The sequence below is a fragment of the Ranitomeya imitator genome, chromosome 9 (assembly GCF_032444005.1).
Source record: "Ranitomeya imitator isolate aRanImi1 chromosome 9, aRanImi1.pri, whole genome shotgun sequence".
NCBI classification, from domain to species: domain Eukaryota; kingdom Metazoa; phylum Chordata; class Amphibia; order Anura; family Dendrobatidae; genus Ranitomeya; species Ranitomeya imitator.
In genome coordinates this window covers 45,584,767-45,610,133 of record NC_091290.1, presented here as the reverse complement: position 1 = coordinate 45,610,133, position 25,367 = coordinate 45,584,767, and the positions used below count along the sequence as shown (strand labels likewise).

General features: G+C 43.5%; 1 protein-coding gene across 2 annotated transcripts in view; it reads right to left on the bottom strand.

Moving 5' to 3' along the window:
- Positions 1–1,580: 1,580 nt before the first annotated feature.
- Positions 1,581–25,367, bottom strand: part of CRACR2B (calcium release activated channel regulator 2B) — a 104,096-nt gene continuing 80,309 nt past the window's right edge. Inside the window, exons 7-10 of one of the 2 annotated variants that reach the window (XM_069740214.1) lie at positions 25,156–25,251; positions 14,798–15,003; positions 3,019–3,090; positions 1,581–2,109 (exon numbers count right to left, since the gene is read on the bottom strand). In XM_069740214.1, coding sequence (XP_069596315.1) covers positions 1,944–2,109; positions 3,019–3,090; positions 14,798–15,003; positions 25,156–25,251 — 540 coding nt within the window. In that variant the 3' untranslated portion in view covers positions 1,581–1,943. The remainder of the gene's footprint in view (positions 2,110–3,018; positions 3,091–14,797; positions 15,004–25,155; positions 25,252–25,367) is intronic. The other variant, XM_069740215.1, reaches the window with a different exon arrangement.

The following is a 25,367-nucleotide window of genomic DNA, read 5'->3' as shown; positions in this document are numbered from 1 at the left end:
GAGCTAACTTTCTTTGTATCACTTAGTGTCAGCCTCCTAGTGGCAGCAGCATACACCCACGGTCTGTGTCCCCCAATGAGGCGAATGAGAAAGTCAGTTTCCTAGTGGAAAGTGCCACGTCCGCTGCGCAAGCATTCTGGTTGCATGCCACTACTGAGTGCTTCGGACCTTACTGCATACTGCATTCTTCTTAATAATAAACCTGTATTCTAGCTCCCTACAGTGGTGGCTGCAGACAGCAGGATCAGGCTTGGACTGGTCCACAGAAAAACAGGAGAATCCTCCAGTGGGCCACTACCCTCTTATATGAGCAGCACTTGGCACAATATACCTGAATCACTATGTACAAAGGCGGCATCCTATTCATGTAACAATCTACCCCATTCATTGTTATACAAATCGGTGATTGAGGATGTCACATTTGCATGTAGCTAAAAAGTGGGGCCCTAGAGTTGGTTACCGTTGGGCCCTTAGCACCCCAGTCCGACACTGAGCAGGATTGTTATTATTTAAAAAAAAAAAAAAGAAAAAGATTTTTCCAAGATTTTGCAAAAACTAAAATCCTCGAGTAAGGAATTTAATTAAAAAAAAAATATATATATATACCGTATATAATTTATTTACAACTTGAATCCATTTTATGTTGATCTCCAGTGGTTCGGAAGTAATGAGTTCCCTTCCATCAGTCAGCCAACTGCTATAGCCACTCACGTGCCTCCGTGTTCACTGCCATACCTTAAAACATCCCCACTGATTGGCTGCAGAGGTCAAATGACTGACTGATAGGGTGTCATCACTGCAGAGCAGTGTTGAGGAATCCAAGATGAAATTAGGAATCCAAGATGAAATTAGTGTATATTTTAACTATTTACATGCCGGAGAATTGGAGCCATGTATTTGTAAAAAGCTCAAGACCAATTTTTTTTCTCATTAATGCTCAACAATGCATTTTTTTTTGTAAATTGTACCCACCAGTCTCCAATTTAGAAGGAGGGGGAGAAGTAGAAATCTTTTGTGAGTTACACTGCTGGTTTTAGATAAAATAAATTGTGTACACAAGATTTTAGGCAGGTGGAAAAAAAGAGGTATATGTCATATTAAAATGGGTTATCCTGGACTATTTACAATTTTACTATGGGCATAAAAACTAACAGGCAGATAGCTGCTAACTACCTGCATGTTGTGTCCAACACCGATCTCTGCCGGCACTGACCGCCCCTGTCAGCAATTCAGCGGCTTCTCTTCACTCTGCTCTGTAGACAGGGCATGACTCTTTGCAGATGTCATGCTGATTGACAGGTGGCTCCACGCTGCCTAACTGCAGGAAGCTGGCTGTCAATCAGCATGACATCGGCAGCCACGTCCCGTTGACAGCAGCTAAGAAAAGGAAAGCTGCTCTGTTCACGTGGAGAATTGCCAGCAAGAGAAGACAGTGACTAATAAGAGCCGACATCGGGAAGAACAAGCAACCAGTTAGCGTTGTGGATAATCCTTAGGTGTCCTTCTAGGAAAATGTTTAATCGTATCCCAAAGATGTTAAATGAAAAGCAAACAAGAAAGGCAACTTTTTCTTTTTTTTTAATAAAAAGAATCTCAAAATCTTTAGATGTAATGGAAGCACTTTCTGTAAGAATCTGAGATAAAACGTTTACAGGGAACTGTGCATGGTATCCAGATTTTTCCAAAATTGTAAACACAAACCCTTTAAGAAGATTGTTCTGTCCCCTCTAGCGTGCCCCTCCGCTGGTGTCTTGCCTAAAGCTTTGACCTAATTATATACATTATAGACATATTTCTAACACCCCTTCAATATAAACATTTAAGAGAAGGGTCTGGATAAAACTTATGTTAAAGTATTTACATATACACAAATATATAACTAAAATATACTACAAACATTATACAGCCAGATAGCTAACCCCATTACCATCCCTTCCCCGTCGTCATAATCCAGGATCACAGTGGGCACTGCTGGCACAGCTTGAGTGGCAGCAACAGCAGCAGCAGCTTCTTGGCGTCAGGATGGGGTCTGCCAGTTCTTTCCTTAGGGTATCTAGTTTTCTTGCTTCAAAGACATCCTTCTCATCTCGAAGCTTTTTGTTCATTTCCCTAAAAAAATTGAAAATTTCACAGCTACATGACTTTTTTTTGTAAGAAAACGGCAATAATGGGAATGAAATGGGAAAATGCATTCAAGTGAATGTCATTAAATTAGATCATCTTTTGGTGACACTAGTGATGTGCTATAAGTGGCACCAACAGAGTCATGTGCTATAGGTGGCACCAGCTGTGTCATGTGCTATATTGTCCATCCTTAACATTCTGCAGCACAGAATTTGATTGAGAGTATTTACTGTATTGTGTTTCATGGGCAGCACAGCTATATGAATAATAATGATGATGATGATGAGATGAACGGAGAGATGAAGAGCGAAAAAGTAAGGAAGGAAAAAAGTGGAAAAAGGCAGGAAGAGCGGAAAAGAGGAAGGAAGGAAGGAAGGAAGAGTGCAACAAGGCAGGAAGAGTAGAAAAGAGAAAAACAAAGAAAGAGCCAGAGGAAGAAGAAAGAAGATAGAGTGGGACAGGGAGAGAGAGGGAGAGAAGTAGGAAGAGAGAGAGAGGAAGAAGATGGACGAGAGAGAGGAAGAAGATGGACGAGAGAGAGGAAGAAGAAGGAAGAGAGAGAGGAAGAAGAAGGAAGAGAGAGAGGAAGATGGAAGAGAGAGAGAGGAAGAAGGAGGAAGAAGAGAGAGGAAGAAGAAGGAAGAGAGAGAGGAAGAAGAAGGAAGAGAGAGGAAGATGGAAGAGAGAGAGGAAGAGAGAGAGAGGAAGAAGAAGGAAGAGAGAGAGAAAGAAGATGGAAGACAGAAAGGAAGAAGGAGGAAGAGAGAGCGAGGAAGAAGAAAGAGGAATTAAGAAGAAAAGGAAGAAGACGACACAAGAAGATGGTTGCATTAAAATGCTAAAAGAGAGGCACACCCGGAATATTGACCATCTCAATATAGTCATCAGGTTTACCTGAGAAGCTCCAGTTGTCGGAGAAGACTCTGCTTCTCTTTCTGCATATTTCGAGACACTCTGAACACATCCCTGCAGAGAAAGCAGCAAGTTGAAGATAAGATTATGTCAATTATTAATATTTCACGTAATAATTTGTGATTTTTAAATTCTGGGACCAGAATGCTGCCCTGGCACACAACCCTAGATCCTATAACACTACCCACACCACATCATTGAATTTTGCTATTACTTAGTATTAGTAATAACCCTCACCACTCTCTTAAAGGATTTATTTGTAAAGCCACATGTAAATGGCACGGCAGAGGACATAATCAACCACAGCTTAAGTTACATAGTGGTCTTCAAAGCTACGTTTCTCGGGATCGTGATGGTCCCAAAGGTCAGATCCACAGTGAACAGAAAGGAGAGTAAACTGTGCAGTGTATATATACAGGACAGGAGAGATGGTACTGTGCAGTGTATATATACAGGACAGGAGAGATGGTACTGTGCAGTGTATATATACAGGACAGGAGGAGTGGTACTGTGCAGTGTATATATACAGGACAGGAGAAGTGGTACTGTGCAGTGTATATATACAGGACAGGAGAGATGGTACTGTGCAGTGTATATATACAGGGCAGGAGGAGTGGTACTGTGCAGTGTATATACAGGACAGGAGGAGTGGTACTGTGCAGTGTATATATACAGGACAGGAGAGATGGTACTGTGCAGTGTATATATACAGGACAGGAGGAGTGGTACTGTGCAGTGTATATATACAGGACAGGAGGAGCGGTACTGTGCAGTGTATATATACAGGACAGGAGAGATGGTACTGTGCAGTGTATATATACAGGACAGGAGGAGTGGTACTGTGCAGTGTATATATACAGGGCAGGAGGAGTGGTACTGTGCAGTGTATATATACAGGACAGGAGAGATGGTACTGTGCAGTGTATATATACAGGACAGGAGGAGTGGTACTGTGCAGTGTATATATACAGGGCAGGAGGAGTGGTACTGTGCACTGTATATATACAGGACAGGAGAGATGGTACTGTGCAGTGTATATATACAGGGCAGGAGGAGTGGTACTGTGCAGTGTATATATACAGGACAGGAGAGATGGTACTGTGCAGTGTATATATACAGGACAGGAGAGATGGTACTGTGCAGTGTATATATACAGGACAGGAGGAGTGGTACTGTGCAGTGTATATATACAGGGCAGGAGGAGTGGTACTGTGCAGTGTATATATACAGACAGGAGAGATGGTACTGTGCAGTGTATATATACAGGACAGGAGGAGTGGTACTGTGCAGTGTATATATACAGGGCAGGAGGAGTGGTACTGTGCAGTGTATATATACAGGACAGGAGAGATGGTACTGTGCAGTGTATATATACAGGGCAGGAGGAGTGGTACTGTGCAGTGTATATACAGGACAGGAGGAGTGGTACTGTGCAGTGTATATATACAGGGCAGGAGGAGTGGTACTGTGCAGTGTATATATACAGGACAGGAGAGATGGTACTGTGCAGTGTATATATACAGGACAGGAGGAGTGGTACTGTGCAGTGTATATATACAGGGCAGGAGGAGTGGTACTGTGCAGTGTATATATACAGGACAGGAGAGATGGTACTGTGCAGTGTATATATACAGGGCAGGAGGAGTGGTACTGTGCAGTGTATATACAGGACAGGAGGAGTGGTACTGTGCAGTGTATATATACAGGACAGGAGGAGTGATACTGTGCAGTGTATATATACAGGGCAGGAGGAGTGGTACTGTGCAGTGTATATATACAGGACAGGAGAGATGGTACTGTGCAGTGTATATATACAGGACAGGAGAGGTGGTACTGTGCAGTGTATATATACAGCAGGAGCGGTACTGTGCAGTGTATATATACAGGACAGGAGAGGTGGTACTGTGCAGTGTATATATACAGGACAGCAGGAGCGGTACTGTGCAGTGTATATATACAGCAGGAGTGGTACTGTGCAGTGTATATATACAGGACAGCAGGAGCGGTACTGTGCAGTGTATATATACAGCAGGAGTGGTACTGTGCAGTGTATATATACAGGACAGGAGGAGTGGTACTGTGCAGTGTATATATACAGGACAGGAGGAGTCGTACTGTGCAGTGTATATATACAGGGCAGGAGGAGTGGTACTGTGCAGTGTATATATACAGGACAGGAGGAGTCGTACTGTGCAGTGTATATATACAGGGCAGGAGGAGTGGTACTGTGCAGTGTATATATACAGGACAGGAGGAGTGGTACTGTGCAGTGTATATATACAGGACAGGAGAGATGGTACTGTGCAGTGTATATATACAGGACAGGAGGAGTGGTACTGTGCAGTGTATATATACAGGGCAGGAGGAGTGGTACTGTGCAGTGTATATATACAGGACAGGAGAGGTGGTACTGTGCAGTGTATATATACAGCAGGAGCGGTACTGTGCAGTGTATATATACAGAAGGAGTGGTACTGTGCAGTGTATATATACAGGACAGGAGGAGTGGTACTGTGCAGTGTATATATACAGGACAGGAGGAGTGGTACTGTGCAGTGTATATATACAGGGCAGGAGGAGTGGTACTGTGCAGTGTATATATACAGGACAGGAGAGATGGTACTGTGCAGTGTATATATACAGGACAAAAGGAGTGGTACTGTGCAGTGTATATATACAGGACAGGAGGAGTGGTACTGTGCAGTGTATATATACAGGACAGGAGGAGTGGTACTGTGCAGTGTATATATACAGGACAGGAGAGGTGGTACTGTGCAGTGTATATATACAGCAGGAGCGGTACTGTGCAGTGTATATATACAGCAGGAGTGGTACTGTGCAGTGTATATATACAGGACAGGAGGAGTGGTACTGTGCAGTGTATATATACAGGACAGGAGGAGTGGTACTGTGCAGTGTATATATACAGGACAGGAGGAGTGGTACTGTGCAGTATGTATATACAGGACAGGAGGAGCGGTACTGTGCAGTGTATATATACAGGACAGGAGGAGTGGTACTGTGCAGTGTATATATACAGGACAGGAGGAGTGGTACTGTGCAGTGTATATATACAGGACAGGAGGAGTGGTACTGTGCAGTGTATATATACAGGACAGGAGGAGTGGTACTGTGCAGTGTATATATACAGGGGGAGTGGTACTGTGCAGTGTATATATACAGGACAGGAGGAGTGGTACTGTGCAGTGTATATATACAGGACAGGAGAGATGGTACTGTGCAGTGTATATATACAGGGGGAGTGGTACTGTGCAGTGTATATATACAGGACAGGAGGAGTGGTACTGTGCAGTGCATATATACAGGACAGGAGGAGTGGTACTGTGCAGTGTATATATACAGGACAGGAGGAGTGGTACTGTGCAGTGTATATATACAGGGGGAGTGGTACTGTGCAGTGTATATATACAGGACAGGAGGAGTGGTACTGTGCAGTGTATATATACAGGACAGGAGGAGTGGTACTGTGCAGTGTATATATACAGGACAGTAGAGGTGGTATTGTGCAGTGTATATATACAGGACAGGAGTGGTACTGTGCAGTGTATATATACAGGACAGGAGAGGTGGTACTGTGCAGTGTATATATACAGGACAGGAGGAGTGGTACTGTGCAGTGTATATATACAGGACAGGAGGAGTGGTACTGTGCAGTGTATATATACAGGAGGAGTGGTACTGTGCAGTGTATATATACAGGACAGGAGGCATGGTACTGTGCAGTGTATATATACAGGAGGAGTGGTACTGTGCAGTGTATATATACAGGACAGGAGGCATGGTACTGTGCAGTGTATATATACAGGGGGAGTGGTACTGTGCAGTGTATATATACAGGACAGGAGGAGTGGTACTGTGCAGTGTATATATACAGGACAGGAGGAGTGGTACTGTGCAGTGTATATATACAGGACAGGAGGAGTCGTACTGTGCAGTGTATATATACAGGGCAGGAGGAGTGGTACTGTGCAGTGTATATATACAGGACAGGAGAGATGGTACTGTGCAGTGTATATATACAGGACAGGAGGAGTGGTACTGTGCAGTGTATATATACAGGGCAGGAGGAGTGGTACTGTGCAGTGTATATATACAGGACAGGAGAGGTGGTACTGTGCAGTGTATATATACAGCAGGAGTGGTACTGTGCAGTGTATATATACAGGACAGGAGGAGTGGTACTGTGCAGTGTATATATACAGGACAGGAGGAGTGGTACTGTGCAGTGTATATATACAGGGCAGGAGGAGTGGTACTGTGCAGTGTATATATACAGGACAGGAGGAGTGGTACTGTGTAGTGTATATATACAGGACAGGAGGAGTGGTACTGTGCAGTGTATATATACAGGACAGGAGGAGTGGTACTGTGCAGTGTATATATACAATACAGGAGGAGTGGTACTGTGCAGTGTATATATACAGGACAGGAGGAGTGGTACTGTGCAGTGTATATATACAGGACAGGAGGAGTGGTACTGTGCAGTGTATATATACAGGACCGGAGGAGCGGTACTGTGCAGTGTATATATACAGGACAGGAGGAATGGTACTGTGCAGTGTATATATACACAGGACAGGAGGAGTGGTACTGTGCAGTGTATATATACAGGACAGGAGGAGTGGTACTGTGCAGTGTATATATACAGGACAGGAGGAGTGGTACTGTGCAGTGTATATATACAGGACAGGAGAGGTGGTACTGTGCTGTGTATATATACAGGACAGGAGGAGTGGTACTGTGCAGTGTATATATACAGGGGGAGTGGTACTGTGCAGTGTGTATATATACAGGACAGGAGGAGTGGTACTGTGCAGTGTATATATACAGGGGGAGTGGTACTGTGCAGTGTATATATACAGGACAGGAGGAGTGGTACTGTGCAGTGCATATATACAGGACAGGAGGAGTGGTACTGTGCAGTGTATATATACAGGACAGGAGGAGTGGTACTGTGCAGTGTATATATACAGGGGGAGTGGTACTGTGCAGTGTATATATACAGGACAGGAGGAGTGGTACTGTGCAGTGTATATATACAGGACAGGAGGAGTGGTACTGTGCAGTGTATATATACAGGACAGTAGAGGTGGTATTGTGCAGTGTATATATACAGGACAGGAGTGGTACTGTGCAGTGTATATATACAGGACAGGAGAGGTGGTACTGTGCAGTGTATATATACAGGACAGGAGGAGTGGTACTGTGCAGTGTATATATACAGGACAGGAGGAGTGGTACTGTGCAGTGTATATATACAGGGGGAGTGGTACTGTGCAGTGTATATATACAGGACAGGAGGCATGGTACTGTGCAGTGTATATATACAGGAGGAGTGGTACTGTGCAGTGTATATATACAGGACAGGAGGCATGGTACTGTGCAGTGTATATATACAGGGGGAGTGGTACTGTGCAGTGTATATATACAGGACAGGAGGAGTGGTACTGTGCAGTATATATATACAGGACAGGAGGAGTGGTACTGTGCAGTGTATATATACAGGACAGGAGAGATGGTACTGTGCAGTGTATATATACAGGACAGGAGAGATGGTACTGTGCAGTGTATATATACAGCAGGAGTGGTACTGTGCAGTGTATATATACAGCAGGAGTGGTACTGTGCAGTGTATATATACAGGACAGGAGGAGTGGTACTGTGCAGTGTATATATACAGGACAGGAGGAGTCGTACTGTGCAGTGTATATATACAGGGCAGGAGGAGTGGTACTGTGCAGTGTATATATACAGGACAGGAGAGATGGTACTGTGCAGTGTATATATACAGGACAGGAGGAGTGGTACTGTGCAGTGTATATATACAGGGCAGGAGGAGTGGTACTGTGCAGTGTATATATACAGGACAGGAGAGGTGGTACTGTGCAGTGTATATATACAGCAGGAGTGGTACTGTGCAGTGTATATATACAGGACAGGAGGAGTGGTACTGTGCAGTGTATATATACAGGACAGGAGGAGTGGTACTGTGCAGTGTATATATACAGGGCAGGAGGAGTGGTACTGTTGAGTGTATATATACAGGACAGGAGAGGTGGTACTGTGCAGTGTATATATACAGCAGGAGCGGTACTGTGCAGTGTATATATACAGCAGGAGTGGTACTGTGCAGTGTATATATACAGGACAGGAGGAGTGGTACTGTGCAGTGTATATATACAGGACAGGAGGAGTGGTACTGTGCAGTGTATATATACAGGGCAGGAGGAGTGGTACTGTGCAGTGTATATATACAGGACAGGAGAGGTGGTACTGTGCAGTGTATATATACAGCAGGAGCGGTACTGTGCAGTGTATATATACAGCAGGAGTGGTACTGTGCAGTGTATATATACAGGAGGAGTGGTACTGTGCAGTGTATATATACAGGACAGGAGGAGTGGTACTGTGCAGTGTATATATACAGGACAGGAGGAGTGGTACTGTGCAGTGTATATATACAGGACACGAGGAGTGGTACTGTGCAGTGTATATATACAGGACAGGAGGAGTGGTACTGTGCAGTGTATATATACAGGACAGGAGGAGTGGTACTGTGCAGTGTATATATACAGGACAGGAGGAGTGGTACTGTGCAGTGTATATATACAGGGGGAGTGGTACTGTGCAGTGTATATATACAGGACAGGAGGAGTGGTACTGTGCAGTGTATATATACAGGACAGGAGGCATGGTACTGTGCAGTGTATATATACAGGGGGAGTGGTACTGTGCAGTGTATATATACAGGACAGGAGGAGTGGTACTGTGCAGTGTATATATACAGGACAGGAGGAGTGGTACTGTGCAGTGTATATATACAGGACAGGAGGAGTGGTACTGTGCAGTGTATATATACAGGACAGGAGGAGTGGTACTGTGCAGTGTATATATACAGGACAGGAGGAGTGGTACTGTGCAGTGTATATATACAGGACAGGAGGAATGGTACTGTGCAGTGTGTATATATACACAGGACAGGAGGAGTGGTACTGTGCAGTGTATATATACAGGACAGGAGGAGTGGTACTGTGCAGTGTATATATACAGGACAGGAGGAGTGGTACTGTGCAGTGTATATATACAGGACAGGAGAGGTGGTACTGTGCTGTGTATATATACAGGACAGGAGGAGTGGTACTGTGCAGTGTATATATACAGGGGGAGTGGTACTGTGCAGTGTGTATATATACAGGACAGGAGGAGTGGTACTGTGCAGTGTATATATACAGGACAGGAGGAGTGGTACTGTGCAGTGTATATATACAGGACAGGAGGAGTGGTACTGTGCAGTGTATATATACAGGGGGAGTGGTACTGTGCAGTGTATATATACAGGACAGGAGGAGTGGTACTGTGCAGTGTATATATACAGGACATGAGAGATGGTACTGTGCAGTGTATATATACAGGACAGGAGGAGTGGTACTGTGCAGTGTATATATACAGGACAGGAGGAGTGGTACTGTGCAGTGTATATATACAGGACAGGAGGAGTGGTACTGTGCAGTGTATATATACAGGGGGAGTGGTACTGTGCAGTGTATATATACAGGACAGGAGGAGTGGTACTGTGCAGTGTATATATACAGGACATGAGAGATGGTACTGTGCAGTGCATATATACAGGACAGGAGGAGTGGTACTGTGCAGTGTATATATACAGGGGGAGTGGTACTGTGCAGTGTATATATACAGGACAGAAGGAGTGGTACTGTGCAGTGTATATATACAGGACAGTGGAGGTGGTATTGTGCAGTGTATATATACAGGACAGGAGTGGTACTGTGCAGTGTATATATACAGGACAGGAGAGGTGGTACTGTGCAGTGTATATATACAGGACAGGAGGAGTGGTACTGTGCAGTGTATATATACAGGACAGGAGGAGTGGTACTGTGCAGTGTATATATACAGGACAGGAGGAGTGGTACTGTGCAGTGTATATATACAGGGGGAGTGGTACTGTGCAGTGTATATATACAGGACAGGAGGCATGGTACTGTGCAGTGTATATATACAGGACAGGAGGCATGGTACTGTGCAGTGTATATATACAGGAGGAGTGGTACTGTGCAGTGTATATATACAGCACAGGAGGCATGGTACTGTGCAGTGTATATATACAAGGGGAGTGGTACTGTGCAGTGTATATATACAGGACAGGAGGAGTGGTACTGTGCAGTGTATATATACAGGACAGGAGGAGTGGTACTGTGTAGTGTATATATACAGGACAGGAGGAGTGGTACTGTGCAGTGTATATATACAGGACAGGAGAGGTGGTACTGTGCAGTGTATATATACAGGACAGGAGAGATGGTACTGTGCAGTGTATATATACAGGAGGAGTGGTACTGTGCAGTGTATATATACAGGACAGGAGGAGTGGTACTGTGCAGTGTATATATACAGGACAGGAGGAGTGGTACTGTGCAGTGTATATATACAGGACAGGAGGAGTGGTACTGTGCAGTGTATATATACAGGACAGGAGGAGTGGTACTGTGCAGTGTATATATACAGGACAGGAGGAGTGGTACTGTGCAGTGTATATATACAGGACAGGAGGAGTGGTACTGTGCAGTGTATATATACAGGACAGGAGGAGCGGTACTGTGCAGTGTATATATACAGGACAGGAGGAGCGGTACTGTGCAGTGTATATATACAGGACAGGAGGAGCGCTACTGTGCAGTGTATATATACAGGACAGGAGGAGCGGTACTGTGCAGTGTATATATACAGGACAGGAGGAGCGGTACTGTGCAGTGTATATATACAGGACAGGAGGAGCGGTACTGTGCAGTGTATATATACAGGACAGGAGGAGCGGTACTGTGCAGTGTATATATACAGGACAGGAGGAGCGGTACTGTGCAGTGTATATATACAGGACAGGAGGAGCGGTACTGTGCAGTGTATATATACAGGACAGGAGAGGTGGTACTGTGCAGTGTATATATACATGACAGGAGGAGCGGTACTGTGCAGTGTATATATACAGGACAGGAGAGGTGGTACTGTGCAGTGTATATATACATGACAGGAGAGGTGGTACTGTGCAGTGTATATATACATGACAGGAGGAGCGGTACTGTGCAGTGTATATATACAGGACAGGAGGAGCGGTACTGTGCAGTGTATATATACAGGACAGGAGGAGCGGTACTGTGCAGTGTATATATACAGGACAGGAGGAGCGGTACTGTGCAGTGTATATATACAGGACAGGAGAGGTGGTACTGTGCAGTGTATATATACATGACAGGAGGAGCGGTACTGTGCAGTGTATATATACAGGACAGGAGAGGTGGTACTGTGCAGTGTATATATACATGACAGGAGAGGTGGTACTGTGCAGTGTATATATACATGACAGGAGGAGCGGTACTGTGCAGTGTATATATACAGGACAGGAGGAGCGGTACTGTGCAGTGTATATATACAGGACAGGAGGAGCGGTACTGTGCAGTGTATATATACAGGACAGGAGAGGTGGTACTGTGCAGTGTATATATACAGGACAGGAGGAGCGGTACTGTGCAGTGTATATATACAGGACAGGAGGAGCGGTACTGTGCAGTGTATATATACAGGACAGGAGGAGCGGTACTGTGCAGTGTATATATACAGGACAGGAGGAATGGTACTGTGCAGTGTATATATACACAGGACAGGAGGAGTGGTACTGTGCAATGTATATATACAGGACAGGAGGAGTGGTACTGTGCAGTGTATATATACAGGACAGGAGGAGTGGTACTGTGCAGTGTATATATACAGGACAGGAGGAGTGGTACTGTGCAGTGTATATATACAGGACAGGAGGAGTGGTACTGTGCAGTGTATATATACAGGACAGGAGGAGTGGTACTGTGCAGTGTATATATACAGGACAGGAGGAGTGGTACTGTGCAGTGTATATATACAGGACAGGAGGAGTGGTACTGTGCAGTGTATATATACAGGACAGGAGGAGTGGTACTGTGCAGTGTATATATACAGGACAGGAGGAGTGGTACTGTGCAGTGTATATATACAGGGGGAGTGGTACTGTGCAGTGTATATATAGAGGACAGGAGGAGGGGTACTGTGCAGTGTATATATACAGGGGGAGTGGTACTGTGCAGTGTATATATAAAGGGGGAGTGGTACTGTGCAGTGTATATATACAGGACAGGAGGAGTGATACTGTGCAGTGTATATATATACAGGGGGAGTGGTACTGTGCAGTGTATATATACAGGGGGATTGGTACTGTGCAGTGTATATATACAGGACAGGAGGAGTGGTACTGTGCAGTGTATATATACAGGACAGGAGAAGTGGTACTGTGCAGTGTATATATACAGGACAGGAGGAGTGGTACTGTGCAGTGTATATATACAGGACAGGAGAGGTGGTACTGTGCAGTGCATATATACAGGACAGGAGGAATGGTACTGTACAGTGTATATATACAGGACAGGACGAGTGGTACTGTACAGTGTATATATACAGGACAGGAGAGGTGGTACTGTGCAGTGCATATATACAGGACAGGAGGAATGGTACTGTACAGTGTATATATACAGGACAGGACGAGTGGTACTGTACAGTGTATATATACAGGACAGGAGAGGTGGTACTGTGCAGTGTATATATACAGGACAGGAGGAGTGGTACTGTGCAGTGTATATATACAGGACAGGAGAGGTGGTACTGTGCAGTGTATATATACAGGACAGGAAAAGTGTTACTGTGCTGTGTATATATACAGTGCAGTTTCTGGAAAAATAAAGTACCATATATACTCGTGTATAAGCAGAGTTTTTCAGCACATTTTTTGTGTGCTGAAAACGCCCCCCTTGGCTTATACATGAGTCATTGTCCCAGAAAGACTGCACTGGCAGTGAAAATTCATTTTTCTTATCGAGCGCAGTTACAACGGCAGCCGCCGGCTTCCAGCACACATCCTACATACCTTCCCTGCGCGCCTTCGCTGCATCTCGTTCCGGCCAGGGCAAGCAGCTCTTCCGGCCGAGCGATCACGTGTCCCCCGCTCATTAAGGTAATGAATATTCACGTTTCTCCACGTGAGAATATTTACGTGGAGTAAATATTCATTACCTTAATGAGCCGTAACATGTGATCACTCGGCAGGAAGAGCTGCTGGCGCAAAAACGAGATGCAGCGAGGGCAAGCAGGGAAGGTAACTAGGATGTGATTTTTTTTTTTATAGGAACCATGCATACAGGGATAGAGGATAAGGAGCCATGCATACAAGGACAGGGAGCCATGCATACAAGGACAGGGAGCCATGCATACAAGGACAGGGAGCCATGCATACAAGGACAGGGAGCCATGCATACAAGGACAGGGAGCCATGTATACAAGGACAGGGAGCCATGCATACAACGACGGGGATAAGGAGCCATGCATACAAGGACAGGGAGCCATGCATAAAAGGAGCCATGCACACAGGGACAAGGAGCCAAGCATACCAGGATAGGGATTGGGAGCCATGCATACTAGGATAAGGATGAGGTGACAATACATACCTGGCTTATACTTGAGTCAATAAGTTTTCCCAGTTTTTCGTGGCAAATTAAGGTGCCTCGGCCTATACTCGGGTCGGCTTATACTCTAGTATATACGGTAGCCTTGCTTCTCTAATTCTGCGTAACCTCTTTAAAGTTTAGCAGAATCCAGCGAGTTTGAAATTAGGAATAAAGTGATGTCATTAGTATGTTCCAACCTAGTGGGTAGAACTTGCCTCTTCTTACGCTCCAGCTCCTCTTTTTCTTGTCTGCGGAGGTTTTGTAGATGGGCTTGATCTTTTTCCAAATCTGACTTGGTCTTTTCTAGTTGTCCAAGGAGATCTTCATTTAGCTGTTTCAAGACATCGTTTTGAACACGGGTCTCAAGTTGTTCACTACTAAGGGAATGCAGCTTCTGCTCGAGCTGTTGTAGGGAAAATGGACCATGTTCAGTGAGGGGTATATACCGGTATATACATGTATAAATAATGCTACCATAAAGTACACGGCGTAAAAACAATCAAAACACCAGAAAACCATGTGAAGTGTAAAAACTAAAGTACAAAAGAAAAACCTAAGCTAAACCAGCTTAAAATTTCGGTTTCCTTTTAGAATAGTATTTTCTTTAGCAGCTGCAGCTTGATACTGATAGTAGCATTACCCCAAATCCTACTCCTGTCCTGTTATTCCCAGTTTTTAGGATGAAGGTAGACCTAAATCTATTGAGTCCTAACAAGTTGATCCAGAGGAAGGCAAAAACTACATAAGGCAGATGCTAATTGCCCCATATTAGAGGAAGAACAAAATCCTTCCTGACTCCACATATGTCAGACTAATTTCCAAGAGCAACGTCCCATTTTATTCCATTTCATTTAATATATACTCAGCAATAATGAGGCTTAGGTCCATAACCTAAATGTATCAATAATATACAGTGCCTTGTGAAAGTATTCGGCCCCCTGGAACTTTTCAACCTTTTCCCACATACCATGCTTCAAACAAAGATACCAAATGTAAATTTTTGGTGAAGAATCAACAACAAGTGGAACACAATTGTGAAGTTGAACAAAATGTATTGGTTATTTTACATTTTTGTGGAAATTCAAAAACTGAAAAGTGGGGTGTGCAATATTATTCGGCCCCTTTAACTTAATACTTTGTTGCGCCACCTTTTGCTGCGATTACAGCTGCAAATCGCTTGGGGTATGTCTCCATCAGTTTTGTACATCGAGAGACTGAAATTCTTGCCCATTCTTCCTTGACAAACACCTCGAGCTCAGTGAGGTTTGATGGAGATCGTTTGTGAACAGCAGTTTTCAGCTCTTTCCACAGATTCTCGATTGGATTGAGGTCTGGACTTTGACTTGGCCATTCTAACACCTGGATACGTTTATTTGTGAATCATTCCATTGTAGATTTTGCTTTATGTTTGGGGTCATTGTCTTGTTGGAAGACAAATCTCCATCCCAGTCTCAGGTCTTTTTCAGACTGCAACAGGTTTTCTTCAAGAATGGTCCTGTATTTGGCTCCATCCATCTTCCCATCAATTTTAACCATCTTCCCTGTCCCTGCTGAAGAAAAGCAGGCCCAAACCATGATGCTGCCACCACCATGTTTGACAGTGGGGATGGTGTGTTCAGGGTGATGAGCTGTGTTGCCTTTACGCCAAACATATCATTTGGCATTGTTGCCAAAAAGTTCGATTTTGGTTTCATCTGACCAGAGCACCTTCTTCCACATGTTTAGTGTGTCTCCCAAGTGGCTTGTTGCAAACGTTAAACAACACTTTTTATGGATATCTTTGAGAAATGGCTTTCTTCTTGCCACTCTTCCATAAAGCCCAGATTTGTGCAGTGTATGACTGATTGTTGTCCTATGGACAGACTGTCCTACCTCAGCTGTAGATCTCTGCAGTTCATCCAGAGCGATCATGGGCCTCTTGGCTGCATCTCTGATCAGTCTTCTCCTTGTTTGAGATGAAAGTTTAAAGGGACGACCGGGTCTTGGTAGATTTGCAGTGGTATGATACTCCTTCCATTTCAATATGATCGCTTGCACAGTGCTCCTTGGGATGTTTAAAGTTATGGAAATAATTTTGCATCCAAATCCGGCTTTAAACTTCTCCACAACAGTATCATGGACCTGCCTGTTGTGTTCATTGGTCTTCATGATGCTCTCTGTGCTTCAACCAGAACCCCGAGACCATCATAGAGCAGATGCATTTATACGGAGACTTGATTACACACAGGTGGATTATATTTATCATTATTAGGCATTTAGGACAACATTGGATCATTCAGAGATCCACAATGAACTTCTGGAGTGAGTTTGCTGAACTGAAAGTAAAGGGGCTGAATAATATTGCACGCCCCACTTTTCAGTTTTTGAATTTTCACAAAAATTTAAAATAACCAATAAATTTCGTTCAACTTCACAATTGTGTTCCACTTGTTGATTCTTCACCAAAAATTTACATTTGGTATCTTTATGTTTGAAGCATGATACGTGGGAAAAGGTTGAAAAGTTCCAGGGGGCCGAATACTTTCGCAAGGCACTGTATGTGCTATTTACCTGCCTGGGTTTCCAGCTTAACACAGCACATTTAAGCCGGGTTAAGATGGCGGTATTTTACAAGTGATATGAGGGCCCTGGACTGGACATCACTATCCTGACCAGAACCTACAGCTGCATACAGTTAGGTCCATATATATTTGGACAGAGACAACATTTTTCTAATTTTCGTTATAGACATTACCACAATGAATTTTAAGCAAAACAATTCAGATGCAGTTGAAGTTCAGACTTTCAGCTTTCATTTGAGGGTATCCACATTAAAATTGGATGAAGGGTTTAGGAGTTTCAGCTCCTTAACATGCGCCACCCTGTTTTTAAAGGGACCAAAAATAATTGGACAATTGAATCCAAAGCTATTTCATGGACAGGTGTGGGCAAACTCTTCGTTATGTCATTCTCAATTAAGCAGATAAAAGGCCTGGAGTTGATTTGAGGTGTGGTGCTTGCATTTGGAAGGTTTTGCTGTGAAGTAAACATGAGCTCTCCATGCAGGTGAAACAAGCCATCCTTAAGCTGCGGAAACAGAAAAAACCCATCCGAGAAATTGCTACAATATTAGGAGTGGCAAAATCTACAGTTTGGTACATCCTGAGAAAGAAAGAAAGCACTGGTGAACTCATCAATGCAAAAAGACCTGGGCGCCCACGGAAGACCTAACTGTGTATGCCTATGAGGCCCTTTCAGTTCAGGTTAGGAGACCTGCGGTCAGTCCAGGCATTGGGGGTTAATATACAGAACATAAAATTTGGCTGTCTGAACCCAGTCCTGCCCGGCTAGTGGACAAATAGTGGGCATTTTGGACAGATATTGGCCTCTATGTAGGCTTACCCTTAATACCAGACTTTACCTCATGACCCCTTCTATCTTATAGACGGGCTCGTAATCTAAGATTGATTAGTTAAATAGGATTTTGGCACATCAACGATATCATTGCAAATGGCATTTAGCACACTAAGGTTTGGAAATTTTGATACTGTGATAATGTACCTGTACAGACAAGGGGAGAGAACAGGCAACACATTTTGAGGAAGAAAGAACTAAAAGGTGGATTTCTGAATTTGAGGACCATACAACCCAAAGGTTTAAAACTTACATAATTAGCTGCCTTGGAACCCCCTCCCCCCTTTTTTGTTCTTGTTGTCACCAGTATGTTTGTATCATTTTTTTCACGTTTCAGATGGTTCCCCGTTGCAGAACCAAGTTGGAGGGGAATTGAGGTGTGGGAACAGAGTTCGATGGACATTACTGAACATAGATTACCGTATATATATGTTATGGATATCGTGTATAGTGGTTTTGATATAATACAATTTACAATGATTGACTATGTTTGTACATCAATTCTTCCCGTTACCTTTTCTGTCTCTCTTTCTATGCTTTGCATTCTAAATCTTATAAATTTTATATTATGGGTTGCCATAGGTTACTATAATGCCTACAACCTGCAGCGAACCTCCGCCTGCTGAACCACTGCATGACCAACTCTACCCTCTCCTACTGTATCCTCGCCCATCCCCTGTAGACTGTGAGCCCTCGTGGGCAGGGTCCTCTCTCCTTCTGTACTTGTGTGTGCCTTGTTTTTTTGCTCATGTTTATTGTACTTGTCTATATTTGCCCCGTTCACATGTAAAGCGCCATGGAATAAATGGCGCTATAAAAATGTATAATAATAATAACAATAATAATAATGTATGCAGTCAGGGACGATCGCGATCACATGACCTGGATGGGTTCATCCCTTTACATCATGTGGGCGTTCCCTGTGCCGTGGACACCACCACGGCTTTGGTGACGGCCTATGATGTTGCAGTGTGTGCCGTCCACGCATGTGATAGGATAGGATTGCTGTCTTCCTGACAACGTGTTGCTGTTTCATCATTGGATGAGGGCGGATACACCTTGGTCATGCCTCTTCATTATCAATTTGGGGCACTTATGTTCGTGATCTGCTATTGGCTCCCCTGATGGTGCGGATTACATATTCACGATTCCCTCTGGATGGATTGGATCTTGGTAACCATGACTATGGGGATGCCGTTATTAAATTGGTTGATCATCCTGAGAATTTCGTGGAAACAATGGATGGGGCATATGGGGCATTGTTTTCCATCTTTTTACCTCACAATGTGTGGTTTATATAAATCACAATTGGGTTGTATGTGCCATTTATTGAGGTTTTAGTAAAAGTATGTATTTAATATGAGTGGGATTGGCCTCTATAGTGACCGGTGAAGACGAGTTTTCCACACTGTATAAGCCAGCACTTTACCTATACTTGGTGAAGACCTATCACAGGTCGAAACGTTGTGTTGTGATGGTGGAGTAAACTTAATCCTTTGGAGTTCATCACCCTGGATTATTGCTATGCATGCCCCTTTCAGGCACATTAATGCCAGACACACGTAGTGTCACAATGTTAATGGCGCCATAGTAAATACAGATATGAAAGCTACTTTGTAAGTTCATGTAGGGATACGGGCGGGAACCCATGAGGCCACTTTTATATCCTGCGAAGGAGCGTTCTTATCAGCTCCATGTATCCCAGCTGTTCACCTACTACGTGCAAATAAGAACACATGTTTCAGGGCATTTCCCACTGTGATGTAATTTTACTTTATTGGAAGTTGTGTTCAAGAACTTCTAATGAAAGTATTTCATAAATCAAATACATGCCAAAGTTTTTTTCCCCAATTATGATTGATGCACCCCAAAATATTATTTCACTGTGTTACAAATTTAGAGCAGATTCTAAGGATCCTTGTAAAGTGGATCTGTGAGCAGATTTCACAATTAGTGATGAGCGAATATACTCGTTACTTGAGATTTCCCGAGCATGCTCAGGGGTCCTCCGAGTATTTTTTAGTGCTCGGAAATTTAGTTTTTATTGCCGCAGCTGAAGGTTTTACATTTGTTAGCCAGCATAAGTACATGTGGGGATTCTCTAGCAACCAGGCAACCCCCACATGTACTTATGCTGGCTAACAGATGTAAATCATTCAGCTGCGGCAATAAAAACTAAATTTCCGAGCACTAAAAAATACTCGGAGGACACCTGAGCATGCTCGGGAAATCTGAAGTAACGAGTATATTCGCTCATCAATATTCACAATACAAACTTCATATATTTTTAAGTAGCTCTCTTAGACCAAATAAGGCTGATGTACTTATTTTGATAATGAAAGGATGGCTGAATAGTCATTTATAGATGTTTAATTTAATCTCTGCCCACCTAGCCTGACAGCTCCTCAGTGTCCCTCCTCCCTGCAGCTGCTCACATCTCCAACTGCTCAGTACAAGCTGCAGCTGTCACTCAGGATGGGTGAGTGGAGCCTGAATACACTGACACATGAGTTATTTCATTTTATAACTAGACTTATAGTCTCACTGATGGCAAGGCATTCTTCATATCCTCCGGGTATTGTCTCCTCTGACTAATACAAACATTACATCATGGCTGTCAAAGGGTGATGTAATTACCGTAGGTGGCGTAGACACCACCGATTGAGTTGTAGACTGTCTCTTATTTTATGTGGATATATGCCAGCTGCCCGTTTGCTTGCCCTCTGTGCCTATATTTACCATTCTGCAGGCTGTCAAACAAGTGCAATTGTAAGAGTCCATAGGATCCATATTACATGATGATAGTTTACACAATCAGCACTGTATACAGTAAAGTCCAGAACTGCACATATAAGCCATCGCAAGGATTTAATGGAAAGAGTACAACAAGAATATTGGACATACATATTCAATAGCTGTCTGACAGAGTTTAAAAAAAAAAAAAAGTGGTACAAAAAAGGAGGGGTAAAAAAAGGAGGGGTAAAAAGAAGGGGTAAAAAAGGAGGGGTAAAACAAGGAAGGGTAAAAAAAAAAGAAAGTTAAAATCTTGATTTTTTTTTAGATTACAATTTTTTCAACCATTAAACCGCATGAAAAAGATAACTTCTCTAGTGAAAATGGCCACATAAGGCAACATTTAAAAACAACACGCCCAAAGAGAGACATGACAGTATGTGATGTGTCTTTTTTGGCATGTTATTTTCAGACTTTGCCTCTCTATAAACTCCTTTGTATGTCTTATGTATATGGTGTTATTACCTGAAGAATAAGCGGGCTACACTTCAAACAAGTTGAAAATAAAAAAAACACAATTTTACATTATTCTTGGCGTTCAAAGTTTTTCATCAGCCAGCAGAGCGGACACAGACCACAAACTCTCCATTATCCTAAATTTTGTGTTATCACTCTCACATTCTCTCATACTGGTAACTGTAAGATCAACATGGCACCTCATGGTAAAAAACTGAGTATCTGGAAAAAAGAATGGTTGCTCTACATAAAGATGGCTGAGGCTATAAGAAGATTGCCAACACCCGGAAACTGAGCTGCAGCGCGGTGCCAAAACCATACAGCAGTTTAAGATGACAGGTTCCACTCAGGACAGGCCTTGCCAAGGTCGACCACAGAAGTTGATCGGACGAGCTCAGTGTCATATAAAAGAGGTTGTCTTTTGAAAATAGACAAGTGATTTCTGCCAGCATTGCTGCAGTGGGTAAATGTGTGAGGGGTCTGCCTGTCAGTGCTCAGACCATACGCTGTACAATGCATCAAATTGGTCAGCATAGCTGTCATCCAGAAAGGAAGCATCTTCAAAGATGATGGACAGGAAAGCCAGCAAACAGTTTGCTAAAGGGTTCAAAGGCAGGATAGCAAGTCCTTTCAGTCCTCTCTCCATTCTGATCTTCTGCATTGTACGTGGTAGCAAGGGAATCAGAGGGAATGCATAGGACAACCTGAAGTTTCACAGGTGAGAAAACGCATCTATCTTTGATTAAGTCTCGTCTGGATGTATGGAGAAGTAAAGATCCACCTTTCTGTTCTGTCAACTCGCAAACAGGTCTATGTCTGGATGACCCAATTTCTCGGTTATTAATTGTAACATTTTTGTATTGAGGCTCCATTCCCCTGGATTTTTATCCGATCTGCTTAGGAAGTTTGCTTCAATACTGTCAGACCCCTTTAGGTGAAGGGCCAACAAGAACAGGAGATGACATTCTACTTAACAGAAAATTCTTACGAAACTTCTCGCAGGTTCCCGTACTTTGTGCTGCCCTGATGACGTAAGTGGACCACTGTGGTCATATTGTCTGAATAAATTCTGACACCAGTTCCCTCTAGTACAGATCTTGCTATTAGGGCTTCCTCTACGGCTCTTAATTCCCTGAAATCTATGGACTGTCCATACATCCATTTTGGTCAAACCCCTTGGAATACATCCTGAGATGTAACCGCTCCCCAACCTCTTTTGCTGGCATCTGTAGTCACCGAAGAGAGAGGATGTTGAATTCAAGATATTCCCTTCGCCAGATTTAATTGGTTGAGCCATCAGTCGAGAGATATTTTTACGAGGTGAGGTAGGGAGATTCTTCTGCTAAGTGAGCCTGGAGTTTTGTCCGAGCAAGAAAAAATGAATTCAGGAGAACCCTTGTATGAGCCTGGGCCCAGGGAAACGCTTGAATGCATGCGGTCATCAACCCCAGGACCGACATTGCAAATATTATGGATACCCTCTTTAGGTTCCTTAGGATACGAATTTTGGGTCTTACATGTATCCGCTTGGTCACTGAGAGAGATACGGTATCTGGTCCTGCAAATTTAGGAGGATCCCTTAGGGAAGGACCCTGAACTGAAAGAATCATACTTTTTGATCTAGGGTGACCGCAAATCTTAGACATCTCTGATAATCTGGATGAATGGGTATGTGGTAGCATGCACCTCGAAGATCTATAGTACCCATGGCCAAGTCTTTAACGATTAATGGGACTGTGGATTTTACAGACTCCATTTCGAACCTTCTGTATATTATGTACTAATTCAGGCGTTTCAGGTTTATAATGAGTCGGTAGGCCCAGTTTCTTTTTTTTTTTTTTATATGGAACAACAGGGAATAATGGCCCCTGTCCTGTTCCACTTCTGGAACTGGGGACATCACTACTGATGTTAGCATATCCTGGAGTACTGACACGATCTTTTATAACTTCACTGATAGAAGAGATGTTACTTCCAGCCTCTGTGGGGGAAAAGAAAATAACTCTATTTTTGCTCCCATTCGGACTGAGGCAAGAATTTTTTGATCCCGTGTTGTTATCTTCTGCCACTGAACCCTGAAATTTTTCCCCCTACCTGTTTGGAGTCATTGTCTTTCAGAACGTTGGATATGAAAAATACTTTTTACTTTTCCACCTTTGGGGTAGTGCCAACGTCCAGTTTTACCTTTCCTTCTGTACTGAAGGACTGCATTTGTGGAGGACGAAATGGTCTACTTTTGAAGGTTTTTGGCTTGGGAAGAGATTTCCTTTTATCTGCTGCATTCTCTAACAGATCGTCCAGAGCTGGGCCAAACACATACTCTCCTCTGAAGGGTATAGAGCATAAGTTTGACTTGGATAAAATGTCCCAGCTCCACATTTTTAACTAAAAAACTCTTCTTGTGGTGTTTGAGAGAACCGAAGCCCTTGCTGCTATCCGGACAGACTCTGAGGAAGCATCTGCTAGGAATCCTGTTTCCTTCTGTTAGAGAGGTAAGAAGGCCAATAGATCTTCTCTAGGGGTGTCTCCCCTGATATGATCCTCCATCTGCTGTAACCAACGGAACATGGCTCTTGTGATGCAGGTGGACACAACATTTGGTCTCAAAGTGGCTGCAGATGTCTTTTAAGACTTTCTGAACAGGCTATCCATTTTGGGGTCTAGTGGATCCTTAAGTTGGCTACTTTGGCCACCTGGATATCCACTTTAGGAATTTCCATCCAGCATTTGGATATGTCCTCATCCAGAGGGAAGAGGTCTTTCAAACCTCTGGGATGGTCAGTTGTCATTACAGGAACTCCCATTCATCAAGAACTTAATTTTGTGCATTGTCATGGATGGGAAACACTATCTTCCTTCTTGATCTTAAACTTCCAAACATCTCATCCTGGACTGTAGGGGTTGTTTTCTCCTCTTCTATTACCATTGTATTCCTAACAGCGACTAACAACTCCTCCATGTCTTCAGAAGAAAAAAAATGTTAGCATCCTGTTCAGCACTATAATTTGGAGTAACACTAGCTTCCTCCAACCATTTCTCGGGAATCAATATTTCTACAAAATATGAACTCCCATCAGCGGGCATATTTCCTCTTTTTCAACCCTGCAGGACCTTCAATATAGGTTTGGGAGAAAGTGGCACAGCTGGCATAAAGCTTTTTTGTGGGTAGATGGAAGCTTATTACAAATGGCACATTTGCGACTTGTAGCTTTCTCTTTGGACTTTTACTCTTTAAAAGGTTTATCTAGGACTATATTCATTTTTTTAAACTCCTAGTAAAAAAAACTAAGGTAGATGTTGCTGGCTCAGGGTGGTAACTGACCGCTTCTGCCAGCAATTCAGCTGCTCCATATCAACAGAGCAGCTCTTCTTCCGCTCTGCTCTGTTGGGACTTTGCTGCCAGCATTATGCTGATTGACAGCTGGCTCCCCACAGTTAGGCAGAAGGAAGCAGGCTGTCGATCAGCATGACGTTGGCCATCACACCCGGTCAACAGAGCAAGACGTATAAGAAGCCGCTGCTCTATTGTCATGATGTAAGCGGAAGCCGCAGAATCACTGGCAGGAATGGTACGTGACCGCTCTTTACTGGCAGAGATCTGCGCTAGGCAGGCTGGTAGTTAGCAACTACCTGCCTGTTAATTATTTACTGTGGACCTAAGGACTAATAAAGTCCTGGATAATCCCTTTAAGGAATTGGACTGGTCCCAAAATATTTAATAGATTTCTTAAAAATTAACAAGTGTTTAGTCATTTAAACATAAATGATTTATCATCCATTAATTATTCCAATTTTCATACATGAAGTTACTCAGGACACCGAGCCCCCACTCTCCATATATTCCTGTTATCACTGGCAGAGAATATGTGTTGTGGTTGAAGGGTATAATACTGTTGTGTTACGGGCACTGTACCTGTCTCTGGCGGAGAGCGATGCCCTCGAGCTCTTGTTCTTTTATCAGCAGTTCTCGCTGAAGACTTGTGTGTCTGTCCTGTTGTTTCATGGAGTCCTGCACAATGGGACAAGACATGTCAACTGGAAATTCTCAATGGCATTTACCTTAATCATAGTAAAAGCGGAAACTGTCATGCAGCTGCAGTGCAGTACAGCGCAACCTGCACCAGG